At 37.2% G+C, this 13690-nt stretch overlaps 1 protein-coding gene across 1 annotated transcript; it reads left to right on the forward strand.

Annotated features, from left to right (window-relative positions):
• The first annotated feature begins 3937 nt into the window (after positions 1–3937).
• On the forward strand, positions 3938–4996 carry LOC126153360 (cAMP-dependent protein kinase catalytic subunit 1-like). The gene has a single exon (XM_049916066.1). It carries the CDS (start codon positions 3938–3940, stop codon positions 4994–4996), a length of 1059 nt encoding a protein of 352 aa, XP_049772023.1.
• Positions 4997–13690: the final 8694 nt, after the last annotated feature.

A 13690-nucleotide genomic window follows, 5' to 3' on the forward strand; every position in this document is an offset into this window, starting at 1 on the left:
AGACTGCACTCCAGATTTTATATTTCAATCGCTGTTTTTTAGACAGACATCAAAGTTTTAAAGTTGTCTACACTCATGGTTCCAAACAAAGGGGCTCCCTTGGTTGTTCAGTAGTGTTCCCAACTATGCCTTGAGGATTCACCTTCCTTGTGAATATACTGTATGTACTGCTAAGCACCAAGCAATGATGATGGCACTCAAGTAGATGAGGCACCGTCAGGACAAACTGTGTCTCATCTGCTCTGATTTTCTTAGTGGCCTACAGTCACTGCAGCATGTGTACCCAACAGAGAAAATAGTCCAGTTAATACACCAACAACTGTACTTTCCTCAACAATAGGAAAAGCAAGTATCATTCTGCTGGGGAAATTACTGTATTTTATGGACTATAAGACACACCTTCTCTTCGAAAAATTTCCTCCAAAATTCAGGTGCATCTTATACTCGAAATTGATATAAAAATGTACAGTGTTTGATTTAAAATTCCCACCAGTCTTAAAAATGGCCATATACTTGATGCTGCGCGAAACCTATCCCTATCTGGCAACACTGGATTCAACTGGCAGCAGCAGTGCACTGATGCGACGAACATGAGTTGTGGGGATTCACAAGCTTTCTAACACTGTCTCCATCCTGTCCTGCCATCATAATCCCAGAACAGTATCTAGGCTACGATGTGTCATTGCAGTCTACGGTGCCAGAGAACTTCTGTTGAAAGTGATTTGTGTTATTGGTTGTAGTACAATATTTTTGTTAGTAACTTGTTTCATAGCATAAAAAACTGAATGGTATTCTTATGATATGGACTATAATTTGAAAGTAATAACATATGCTTAAGAACATGGAAACAGAGCAGCATTTTGGTCCTCCACCAACAGAAAAAACCATTTGCAATTGATGGGATAGTAAAGAAGAACTGAAAAAAATGAGAAAGACTAAATGTGCACAATGGACAAAACTAGAAGATGAAATATTGAATTCTATTCAAGGGCACCCTTAAAATGGCATTTGAATTAATACACAAATAATTCAAATACAAGCTCATAAGCTAGCACTGCAGTGCAACTTAACAGACTTTAAGGGTGGAGATGGTTGGTGCTACAGGTTTATGAAATGTCATGGACTTAGCATGCAAACCAAAACCATAGTATCTCAGAAAACGCCAAAAGAGTACGAAGAGAAGATATTATCTTTCCATCACTTTATTATTTAACATAAAAAGAAAACCAGTGTGGAACTAAGCCAAAAGCAAATATAGAAAGTACTAAACTTTTCAAGCACAAAACATTGCCAAAACCTTCTGAAATACCACTAGGTGGTGTTTTTCATGTACATGACAAGGGCTGGATGGACCTTGCTGGTACAAATGGTTCAGCTCTATGGGATTTCATCTGAGGTCATCAGCCCCTAGAACTTAGAACTACTTAAAGACGTCACACACATCCATGCCTGAGGCAGGACTCGAACCTCTGACCTTAGTGGTCGTGTGGTTCCAGACTGAAGCACCTAGAACTGCTCGGCCATACTTGCCGGCCTTGGTGGTACAAAATTATGGATTAACAGAGTGTGGAAGAGAAGGAAAAGTGCTTTATTGAAGTAGAGTTCTCTTCTTGTGCTAGATAAGTTTAGTAGCAATTTGAAAAATTCTGTGAAGGAGAAATTGAGACAGGGAAATACAGAGCTTGCTGTTAGTCTGGTAGGACTTACATGACAATTGCAGCTGTTTGATGTCTCCATAAATAAACCATTTAAAGTGTATACAAGAGAGGAATGGCACAAATGGATGATGAATGAAACCCAACATGAATTCACACTGAAAGGAGCTTTAAAACAATCAAACAAGTGTGTCAGTGGATACAAAAGTCATGATCTAGAGTGAGAGAAGACATTATTGTTAAATCTTTCAGGAAGTGTGACATAAGTAACGCTCTTGATGGCAGTGAAGACCACCTTAAATATGAAGAGGACAACAATGATGATGAAGAGGAAGAAGAAGAAGAAGAAGAAGAAGGAGAAGGAAGTTCAGATGTCAGTTTTCAGGGAGTTTAAAGGCCAGTTCTGTTTTATAAACTAAGAGTTTTTTTTAGTGAGGCTTTGCACTCTAATAATAAAAATGGTAAAATTTTTATTTAAAAAAATTGCTTAAAAATTAAGGTGCATCTTATAGTCCACAGCATCTTATAGTCTATAGAATACGGTAACAAACACACCAAGCTTTCAAGGAGGCCTGCAGAGAACATGATGTGACACAATATTTTATCTCACTGGATGCTGTCATTTCACTAGGGTATCAGAGACCCACAAAATTGTGGGAGAGAAGTGGCTGGTATGGAGGGACAATAAGCTAAGGTTGGTGAAGTCAACTATCTAGCTGTGGCATTCCTCATGCTAGCCACTCCAGCAGGATGAGCTGATCCTGACCAACTTCTGAATTTGCCACTGTCCCCAACACATAGCTTCCTACTCACATGAGAAGACACCCCCCTCTCCCCCACCCCCAATCTGTAATGCCTATGGCTGGTATATCACTGTGTGCCACATTTTAAATGAGTGCGTCTTATATTGTGATAAGCGGGCAGAAGCAGATTTAGGTAGGCAACTGTTCTCTATGTTAGCTGATGATGTATGTGGTAAAGCTCTTAAAATTTTGTTAAGTGTTTCGACTCTGATGTAAACTTCTAAGCTGGAGATTTTAGTGTGTAGCAGAGTGACTGGCTCATCCCTCATATTCCTGCAATCACCCAGCCTTAGCCATCTGTTGTATTATATTAATTCTTTCCACTGCCTGTTTTTCCCTTTTTTACTATAAGTTTTGGGTATAACAATGTGATTTTCGTTATTTTTTGTTTTGTGTGTGCATGTGTGCACATTCACGCTCACGTGCATGCGTGATTGAGGCATTCTTTATGTTTAATTTTGCAGTTCACATTTTAATAATTTGTGACCCTTACCGACAATTATAAAGTTTCAGTATGGGCACACAACCATGTCATATCATCATCATCCTGTAAACTACTGTGCGAAAACATTGATATTTGTGATCACTTCATCAGAGGGAACAACAACTTGTGCATTGTCTTATGCATAAGTTGCTTTTATAGACAAGAGGACTAATACACATGTACATTTCTGTACAAAAAATTTTATGCAAACAGGTAAAATGTGTCCTGATCATATTATGCAAAATTTGACTTTTTGTTTCCTCATACTATCACAGTGACTGAACATGAATTGCTACCTGCTCCTGTGCTTCAAGGAAATGTCAAGTCCTCTGAAAATCTGTAGCAGACAGCATTGACTATTTAGTAATCAAAAATATGGAAGTGACATAGAGAGCTTAATAGTGAATGAGATTCTGTGCAAAAAAAAAAAAAAAAAAAAAATCTTCACTGTGGCCCAATAATAAACCATTATCAGAAAACAATGTAAAGTACTGTTCATGTTCTGAAGAAAGTTATTATCACTTGAACAATTTTGAACTTGGTATGAAGTGTGACAACATGGAAACCATTATCACAAATGAGTGGCAATGTTGCAATGTGATTCATACATTCTTTTTTCTCATAATTTCATAGTTTTGTCAAGTGAATTTTCCTTTTGATATAATGCTTCTTACAGAGTTTTATGGATGTAAAGGACTGCCATGTGTATTGAGAAATGTGTAGATGCATTTCTGTAAGTTTCATTGCCTATCTTTATTTAGTTGTTTTACTTTACAATTGAGCACTACAGATATTATATTTTCAGAATTATAAAACTAAATTTAATAGTAAATATTATTGTGATGATTGATTATTGCATTAATAATCTGTAATATTTATTTATGAAAAATGTCTTACATTTCCAAAAAGAAAAAAAATAGAGAATTTGGAGTGGACAGTTATACTGAGATTATGTGGTCTGTTTCTTTTTTCAGCAATAAATGAGTGAAAACGAGATGAGTCTAAACACTGAAAGAGATGATTCATTCCCTATAATTAATGATTATGAAGAGTTCCTGAAAAAGTCAAAAAATCACTTTGAAAATACCTTCAACAAGAAAGTATCGACCACCATGTCTATTGAAGAATTCAGTTGTATAAGAACTCTAGGCACTGGTTCATTTGGCCGTGTCATGCTTGTCAGACATAAGGGATCTGGAAATTATTATGCTATTAAAATTCTGGATAAATCAAGAATCGTTAAACTAAGACAAATAGAACATACATTAAATGAGAAGAAGATACTCCAGGCTCTCCGATTCCCTTTTATAGTTTACCTAGAATATTCTTTTATGGATAGTAATTATATTTATTTTGCGATGCCATTTGTATCTGGTGGTGAAATGTTTTCTCTTCTCCGAAAGAGTGGAAAATTTGAAGAAACACAGTCAAAATTCTATGCAGCGCAGGTAGTTTTGGCTTTAGAATACATGCATTATCTTGATATTATTTATCGTGACCTAAAACCAGAAAATATTTTAATAGACAGATTTGGCTACTTAAAAGTTACAGACCTTGGTTTCTGCAAAGTTATAAGTTCTAGAACATGGACACTTTGTGGCACACCAGAATACATAGCTCCTGAAATTATTTTAAGTAAGGGATATGGCATGGCTGTTGACTGGTGGTCCTTTGGTGTTCTTGTATATGAAATGAGTGCTGGCTTTCCACCTTTCTATGCCAAAGAGCCAATGAAGATTTATGAAAAAATACTATCGGGCAAGTATCGAAATGCACCTTCTTTCGGTAGTGACGTTAAAGACCTTATAAAAAACTTGCTTCAGGTTGATGTTACCAGAAGGTTTGGTAATCTTAAAAATGGTGTTGATGACATTAAGAATCACAGATGGTTCAATAGTATTAACTGGTTGGAAATCTTAAACAGAGAAATCAAACCCCCATATGTACCATCTTTAAAATCTTCTGGGGATTCAAGCAACTTTGACCAATATAGAGAGGAGCCTCTGAAGCAGTCGGGGACAGACAGATATGCAAGAGAGTTTAGAGATTTCTAAATAAAACCAGAATTGTCATTCAGCTTAGAAAGGGAGATGGGTGGTATTATTTTTATAAAGTAATCAGTTGACAAAATTTCCTCCTGTAGATTATGTGGATGAGTAATATGACAGTTCCCTAATGACTGCAGTGTTAAATTACTGACAGTCTTACAATTTATCATGGAAGTTATTGTGATCATGATAAAATACGTTAAATCCCTGTTTTTGTAGTTAGAATATGTATTTCCTAAGATAAGATGCACCATCACATATTCCTCTTTATGATTCTTGTGTGTGTGTGTGTGTGTGTGTGTGTGTGTGTGTGTGTGTGTGTGTGTGTGTGTGTGTAGTGTGTTTTATTTTAATATACATTGTTGCATGTAACACTGCATGTTTATGGTGTGTAACCAATAGTATAGATGCTTATTATATAGTATAGATGATTGCTGTAACGTTGTAATTTTGTTATATAACAAATATTTGTTCCAAATTGTGCTGAATATTAAACAAAATATTTAAATAGTTTGCTTAGAAAATGTAAGTGTTATTCACATTATCACTAATAAAAGTTTTAAAGCAGTTGTGCATATGCAGTATACACTGAACTTTACTTAAAAAACATTGCTTGGGATGTAAATCTGTAGTTGTTGTATTGTATTGTCTCTGTCTTGTTCAGAATATTGTCTGTCTTGTTAGTCTCTTAGAACCATCATAACTGCAACAACATGTTTAATGAATCATTTATACTGATTTACCTTTGTCAGGTGCAAAGAACTCTTGCATATCACAAATATTTGCACCACTGTGTCATATCTCCATAGCCAACTGTGGCTAATAAGTGTATAAGTGCCATGTGGCCAATCAAAAGGTCTGGGGTTCAAGACCCAGTCAGTCATAGGATTTTTTTCTACTACTTATAACTTCTTTGCCTTTGGAAATGATTTGTAAATGTGTAAAATGCCAAGTTCCATGGTGGTCCAGAGACTGTGTTAACTGTGGGATCTCCTATAATTGACTGAGTAAATCAGTTTAAAGATTGAGGCCAGGATATACCACCTCCAATAGGACCATGTCTAGTAACCCACTATGATGTTTAAAACACCCTTGGTTTGAAGCATCACTACTACTTGCAATTTAAAAAAATTAAATCCCAAGTATACAGTTTTTTATGATGTCACAGGATATACAGATTGCCATTATGGATTAGTTCCTGAATATTCATTGTAGTTCTTCTATGTATACAAGTAGATGATTAAAATTTGCTACCAAAATTCAGTTTTTTGAGCATTTGTGGATCAAGAGTGTATATGCGTTAATTGGGGATCATAAGGTTCCCACCAGAAACTGTTACATAGATTATAGAAAGTGGTGTAAAGATGTCAAATGTTACTAGAAGACATAATTAAGACTTCATTCTTTATTCCACATTTAGATTAAAAATATTCATTAGTAACATGCTACTAATTCAAACTGCACTTCAGTAAAGATGTTTGTAGGTTTTGTGCACTTACATCCTGACGGTACAGAAAACAGTAATGAAGCACTTGTACACAGCAATGAAATTACTATTAATTCACATCAGTTGCTGAATTATTGAATCACTGAATCAACCACTGACACAATAGGGCAGCAAAAAACTGATAAGCATGTGCTACAAGGACACAGTTAGCAACCCTTTGAAATGATGCAGCAACAAAAGACAAATAATAGAAGGAGACTAGGTAACCACTCACCATTTAGTTGAGGCATGACATGTCAACAAGTAGTTGAGCTGTGCATAAGAACAGTCTATTCAGGTGAAGCAATATAGACATGCATGTGAATGTACATTTTGTATTAGATAGCTCTGAAGAAGGAGACTGACCGAAAGCTCAGCAATATTTCTTGCCTATTTGAAGTTCCTGTTGGTGCTTGACATCTCATCTAAACAACGAGTGGTTATCCTTACTCCTTTGGTTATATGTGTTCCACCCAGGACTTTCTAGTATCATTCAAGTAACAGAAGACAGCTATGTTAAAACTTCTTTATCACTGGATAGGTAACATAGCACTTGTAATCTTACTTAGAAAATGTTACAGAACAAACCAAGGCAGAAAACTCAAACTGAAATTATTGTGTATGTACTCACATCACTTTCTTTTATTCACTATAGACTATTAAATACATCCTATAAAAATCCAGGATGAAATAACTATTGTATCATGAAAATGACTGACTGCTATTCATCATCTAGAGGAAATGTTGAGTTGTGGATAGGCACAACAAAAACACTGCTATACTTTTGGGATTTTGGCCATGAGTCCTTCTCCTACATTAAAGTAGAAGAAGCCTTCTGACTGAAAGCTCATATGTTCAGCACAGTGCTGTAGCTGGCATAGCTGCTTGTTAATTGATGAGAGACGAGCAACTGCTACCTCATTCATCACTGCTGCTGCCAGCAGCTTAAACAGATGCAGTATTTCGTGTGAGTGAATGTAGTAACTGTTAATGAATACAAAATGTGAGCATATTTACTTGCTTTATTGCCTCCTTTAGCAGCTCTGATGGTGTGTTGTGCTGCATGCTGTAGCCTCTCCTGTGATACAGTCATCCTTGTGATGATATTTCCATTGTGATGTCACTGGTTTATCTTATCCATTTCTGCAGATGTCAGTTTTGTAATAATGTTGCTCATAATTCTGAGGCTGAATTAATTCTTATGTGGTGTTTCTTTGAGTTACTTGTACGTTTGTGTTGCAAATAATTCTATTCCCTTTCCTCCATTATCCGTGATTCTCTTGCTCTGTATTTATAATTGTTCCATTTTACCAGTCTTCTTTCCATGTCATAGGTTCAGTTATACTGAACAGAACATATACTTCCACAAGTTCTCCACTCAGTACTAAAGTGTTTTTTCCCCAACACAGTCAATGGCAGCTAAATAATAAGTGTCTCAGTTAATTCCTACCACTTGTACATAGCATTTTTGTTCTGATGAATCTTAATTAACTATTTCATTGTACTGCTGCTTATCAAAGATGATGCTGTTCTCAACAATGCTGACTTCATATTATTGGTAATTCTCGTACCAGTACTGTAGCCAGAAACCTTCTTTCAATACTTATTTTACTTAACCAAAGTTCACCCATTTAGCTACTCCATGCAGTCACTTATCTTGCATTTAGCCAGTAAAATCAAAATCCATCTTCTGATTTGATGACCCTGTGGATACAAGTTATACTTACTTCAAGATAGCTGTTGGGTGCAAGTTGCCAGACATCTTGAATCGTTGAAACTACTGCACATTCGGACAATAATCTACTGGTACTCTGTCTGATGATGCAACATGTGCCTCATTTGCTCAGCAGTCATCTTGTATTCTTCATGTAACAGCTATTTATGATATGGAACAGTTCATACTGTGGTGCGATGGTAGATGACATGACATGATAGTGATTGAATTCAGAGAAAAATACAGTATTGTAAGAATAAAACATTTTTCTCCTTCAGTAACTAAGTAATATTTATAGCCTTTTTCCTGGGCTCAGTTTAATGCTCAAGAAGATTAATAGTGCATATTTGAGGTGTAGCCTGCCTCCATAGGTGAGTGATCAGTGTAGGTAGCTGTCTTGCAGAAGGCTCAGGTTTGACTCTTGCTACTGCCCAGGATTTTACCTTGTGGGAGGACAGCCATGGGTTGCACTCAGCATCATGATGCCAATTGAGGAGCTGCTTGAATGAGAAGTAGTGGCTCCATGATCTGACAAGTCAGCCAAATGGCCGGGAGAGTGGTGTGTTGACCACGTGCCCCTCCATACAGCAGCCACTCCTATAAAAAGAATTGAAAGGCACTCCATAGGAAGCAGCATTTTGTTACTGGTTTGTAGTATTAAAAAAATGCAATATATTGAAATGCAACAGGAAATGAAGCATTAATGTAAACATCCTGCTTAACCAAAGTCCTATAAGATAAAATAACTCCACATTAAAGAGACAAAATGGAGTTGCTTTCAGTAACCTTTATTACAGCTTAATAAAGAGCTATTTCAGTCTTATAGCAGATATTTCAAAGTGAACCCCCAAAGTTAAAGGTAGAACTTCAGATATATACAGCATCACCTTGTCAAACCTTGTCCTCAGCTCATTCCTTGTCACAAGATGACCATTCGTATATCTTTATAGAATAACTGTGTTGTGTCAGTATGTTCTGCTTCTCTTCTTGAATGTTCTGAGGTTTTTTAATGGTAATGGAAATTTTCACATTGAGTGCCTTTCGCCTGAGCAGTGTTCCAGATACAGTGCCAGGTTTTTGTGAAGAAAATGCTGAGTAGCTTCATTGCCAGTGTAAAATCTAGCACATACAAATCCAGGTTTATTGTTTGAACTCGCAAATACTAAACTGCACTGGAGAAAACATTATTTTCTCTTTGCTTTTTACCCTGCGTATGGCTGTTGAGCAGCAGGTCCTCTAATAATATTCTGGCCACCAGTCTTTTTAAGTTTGGAAGATCATTAGAAGTGACTGCATTTTCAGCAAATTTATTATTTATGCTAGCATACTTGATTGAGGTATTATTTTGTTCTTGCAATTACACACTGTCTGGTCTTCTAACTTTTCATTTCATAAATGAATGGCCTCATTGTTAAAATAAGAATGGTCTTACAAAACATTCCCAGATGAATCAGAGCAAGTGTAAGTTGAACAACACTAAGGTTTTTAATTTGACCCCTTCATTTGTCTGGAAAATACAGAGTTCTTTCACTGATGAGAGGCTATTATTCTGAAAATAATGAAGCAGAAATGAACATGCCTTATTTGGATACTGCCTTCATATAATGTAAAGAAATAGGTTTTAATGTCTTTAAGATTCTTAATACTACAGTTGCTTATAATAGAATATTTCCTGTCATGATATATGCTACAAAAAAAGGTTCCATATAAAATTGAAACACGCTTCTAGTACAGCATATTGTTTGTATGTTTTTCCTGTGCTTCTTATATTTTAAAATAAAATTTCTTACAACAGTCTTTGAGAACCACAAGTTCCTCAATGAGTGCTGCCTTGTCAGAGTCACACAAATTTGAGATTCATATTTTAACCCCTTGCTCCTCATACTTATTACAAACACTCGTTTGTGGTCAGCCAAAGCGCAGAGATACATTTTCAAGAAAGTAGTTTAAACAACCCCGCCCCCATGAACCATGGACCTTGCCGTTGGTGGGGAGGCTTGCGTGCCTTAGTGATACAGATACCCATACCGTAGATGCAACCACAATGGAGAGGTATCTGTTGAGAGGCCAGACAAACGTGTGGTTCCTGAAGAGGGGCAGCAGCCTTTTCAGTAGTTGCAGGGGCAACAGTCTGGATGGTTGACTGATCTGGCCTTGTAACACTAACCAAAATGGCATTGCTGTGCTGGTACTGCAAACAGCTGCCGTAATTTTTCCCGAGGGCATGCAGCATTACTGTATGGTTAAATGATGATGGTGTCCTCTTGGGTAAAATATTCTGGTGGTAAAATAGTCCCCCATTTGGATCTCCGGGTGGGGTCTACTCAAGTGGACGTCATTATCAGGAGAAAGAAAACGCATTCTATGGATCGGAGCATGGAGTGTCAGATCCCTAAATCGGGCAGGTAGGTTAGAAAATTTAAAAAGGGAAATGGATAGGTAAAAGTTAGATACAGTGGGAATTAGTGAAGGTCGGTGGCAGGAGGAACAAGACTTCTGGTCAGGTGAATACGGGGTTATAAATACAAAATCAAATAGGGGTAATGCAGAAGTAGGTTTAATAATGAATAAAAAATTGGAGTGCAGGTAAGCTACTACAAATAGCATAGTGAATGCATTATTGTGGCCAAGATAGACACGAAGCCCATGCCTACTACAGTAGTACAAGTTTATATGCCAACTAGCTCTGCAGATGATGAATAAATTGATGAAATGTATGATGAAATAAAAGAAATTATTTAGGTAGTGAAGGGAGACAAAAATTTAATAGTCATGGGTGACTGGAATTCGAGAGTAGGAAAAGGGAGAGAAGGAAACATAGTAGGTGAATATGAATTGGGGCTAAGAAATGAAAGAGGAATCTGTCTGGTTGAATTTTGCACAGAGCATACGTTAATCATATCTAACACTTGGTTGAAGAATCATAAAAGAAGGTTGTATACATGGAAGAATCCTGGAGACACTAGAAGGTATCAGATAGATTATATAATGGTAAGACAGAGATTTGGGAACCAGATTTTAAATTGTAAGACATTTCCAGGGGCAGATGTGGACTCTGACCACAATCTATCAGTTATGAACTGTAGACTAAAACAGAAGAAACCGCAAAAAGTTGGGAATTTAAGGAGATGGAACCTGGATAAACTGACCAAACCAGAGGTTGTATACAGAATCAGGGAGAACATAAGGGAACAATTGACAGGAATGGGGGAAAGAAATGCAGTAGAAGAAGAATGGATAGTTCTGAGGGATGAAGTAGTGAAGGCAGCAGAGGATCAAGTAGATAAAAAGATGAGGGCTAGTAGAAATCCTTGGGTAACAGAAGAAATATTGAATTTAATTGATGAAAGAAGAAAATATAAAAATGCAGTAAATGAAGCAGCCAAAAAGGAATACAAACGTCTCAAAAATGAGATTGACAAGAAGTGCAAAATGGCTAAGCAGGGATGGCTAGAGGACAAATGTAAGGATGTAGAGGCTTATCTCACTAGGGGGTAAGATAGAGACTGCCTACAGGAAAATTAAAGAGACTTTGGAGAAAAGAGAACCACTTGTATGAATATCAAGAGCTCAGATGGAAACCCAGTTCTAAGCAAAGAAGGGAAAGCAGAAAGGTGGAAGGAGTATATAGAAGGTCTATACAAGGGCAATGTACTTGAGGACAATATTATGGAAATGGAAGAGGATGTAGATGAAGATGAAATGGGAGATACTATATTGTGTAAAGAGTTTGACAGAACACTGAAAGACCTGAGTCGAAACAAGCCCCGGGAGTAGACAACATTCCATTAGAACTACTGACTGCCTTGGGAGAGCCCGTCCTGACAAAACTCTACCGTCTGGTGAGCAAGATGTATGAGACAGGCAAAATACACTCAGACTTCAAGAAGAATATAATAATTCCAATCCCAAAGAAAGCATGTGTTGATAGATGTGAAAATTACCGAACTATCAGTTTAATAAGTCACAGGTGCAAAATACTAACACGAATTCTTCACATACAAATAAAAAAACTGGTAGCAGCCGACCTTGGGGAAGATCAGTTTGGATTCCGTAGAAATATTGGAACACGTGAGGCAATACTGACCTTACGACTTATCTTAGAAGAAAGAATAAGGAAAGGCAAACCTATGTTTATAGCATTTGTAGACTTAGAGAAAGCTTTTGACAATGTTTACTGTAATACTCTCTTTCAAATTCTAAACATGGCAGGGGGAAAATACAGGGAGCGAAAGGCTATGTACAATTTGTACAGGAACCAGATGGCAGTTATAAGAGTCGAGGGGCATGAAAGGGAAGCAGTGGTTGGGAAGGGAGTAAGACAGGGTTGTAGCCTCTCCCCGATGTTATTCAATCTGTATATTGAGCAAGCAGTGAAGGAAACAAAAGAAAAATTCGGAGTAGGTATTAAAATCCATGGAGAAGAAATAAAAACTTTGAGGTTCGCCAATGACATTGTAATTCTGTCAGAGACAGAAAAGGACTTGGGAGAGCAGTTGAACGGAATGGACAGTGTCTTGAAAGGACGACATAAGATGAACATCAACAAAAGCAAAACGAGGATAATGGAATGTAGTCTAATTAAGTCAGGTGATGCTGAGGGAATTAGATTAGGAAATGAGACACTTAAAATAGTAAATGAGTTTTGCTATTTGGGGAGCAAAATAACTGGTGATGGTCGAAGTAGAGAGGATATAAAATGTAGACTGGCAATGGCAAGGAAAGCGTTTCTGAAGAAGAGAAATTTGCTAACATCGAGTATAGATTTAAGTGTCAGGAAGTCATTTCTGAAAGTATTTGTATGGATTGTAGCCATGTATGGAAGTGAAACGTGGATGATAAATAGTTTAGACAAGAAGAGAATAGAAGCTTTCGAAATGTGGTGCTACAGAAGAATGCTGAAGATTAGATGGGTAGATCACATAGCTAATGAGGAGGTACTGAATAGAATTGGGAAGAAGAGGAGCTTGTGGCACAACTTGACTAGAAGAAGGGACCGGTTGGTAGAACATATTACTCAAGTCAAAGAGAAATGAAATAGCACCATGGAGGCTTGAAAAATGGGTCCTGTCCCACAGACCAAAGAAACTAATGAAACTACTGAAGCTAAGTCTTCATCTTCAGGACATCACTACGAATCTGATAAGAACATCCCTGTGAGCACCGAAGACAGCAGCAATGCTGACAGTGGTAATCCACAAGACATTCGACAGGCTTCCACTCAACTAGAGACCTGCTTTATTAGGGAAGCTGCAAGAATGACTTATCAGGCAGAACTGAAATTAGGCAACCTGACTCAGAAAGTACTGGAGGGACTTCAGCTGCAGTAGTCACTACCACAGATGTGGTGAAGGCTTGCCCAAATGTGATGACACAATTGACTCAGATCCCAGAAGATAGCCGGATATTATTGATGATTGCATTTGAATCACTTTGGTCATGAGAGGCCCTTAAGGAAGTTGAAGAATGTCCTAAAAACATGGACAAACAGCACTTCAAC

Source organism: Schistocerca cancellata, chromosome 2 (assembly GCF_023864275.1).
Source record: "Schistocerca cancellata isolate TAMUIC-IGC-003103 chromosome 2, iqSchCanc2.1, whole genome shotgun sequence".
Classification (NCBI taxonomy): domain Eukaryota; kingdom Metazoa; phylum Arthropoda; class Insecta; order Orthoptera; family Acrididae; genus Schistocerca; species Schistocerca cancellata.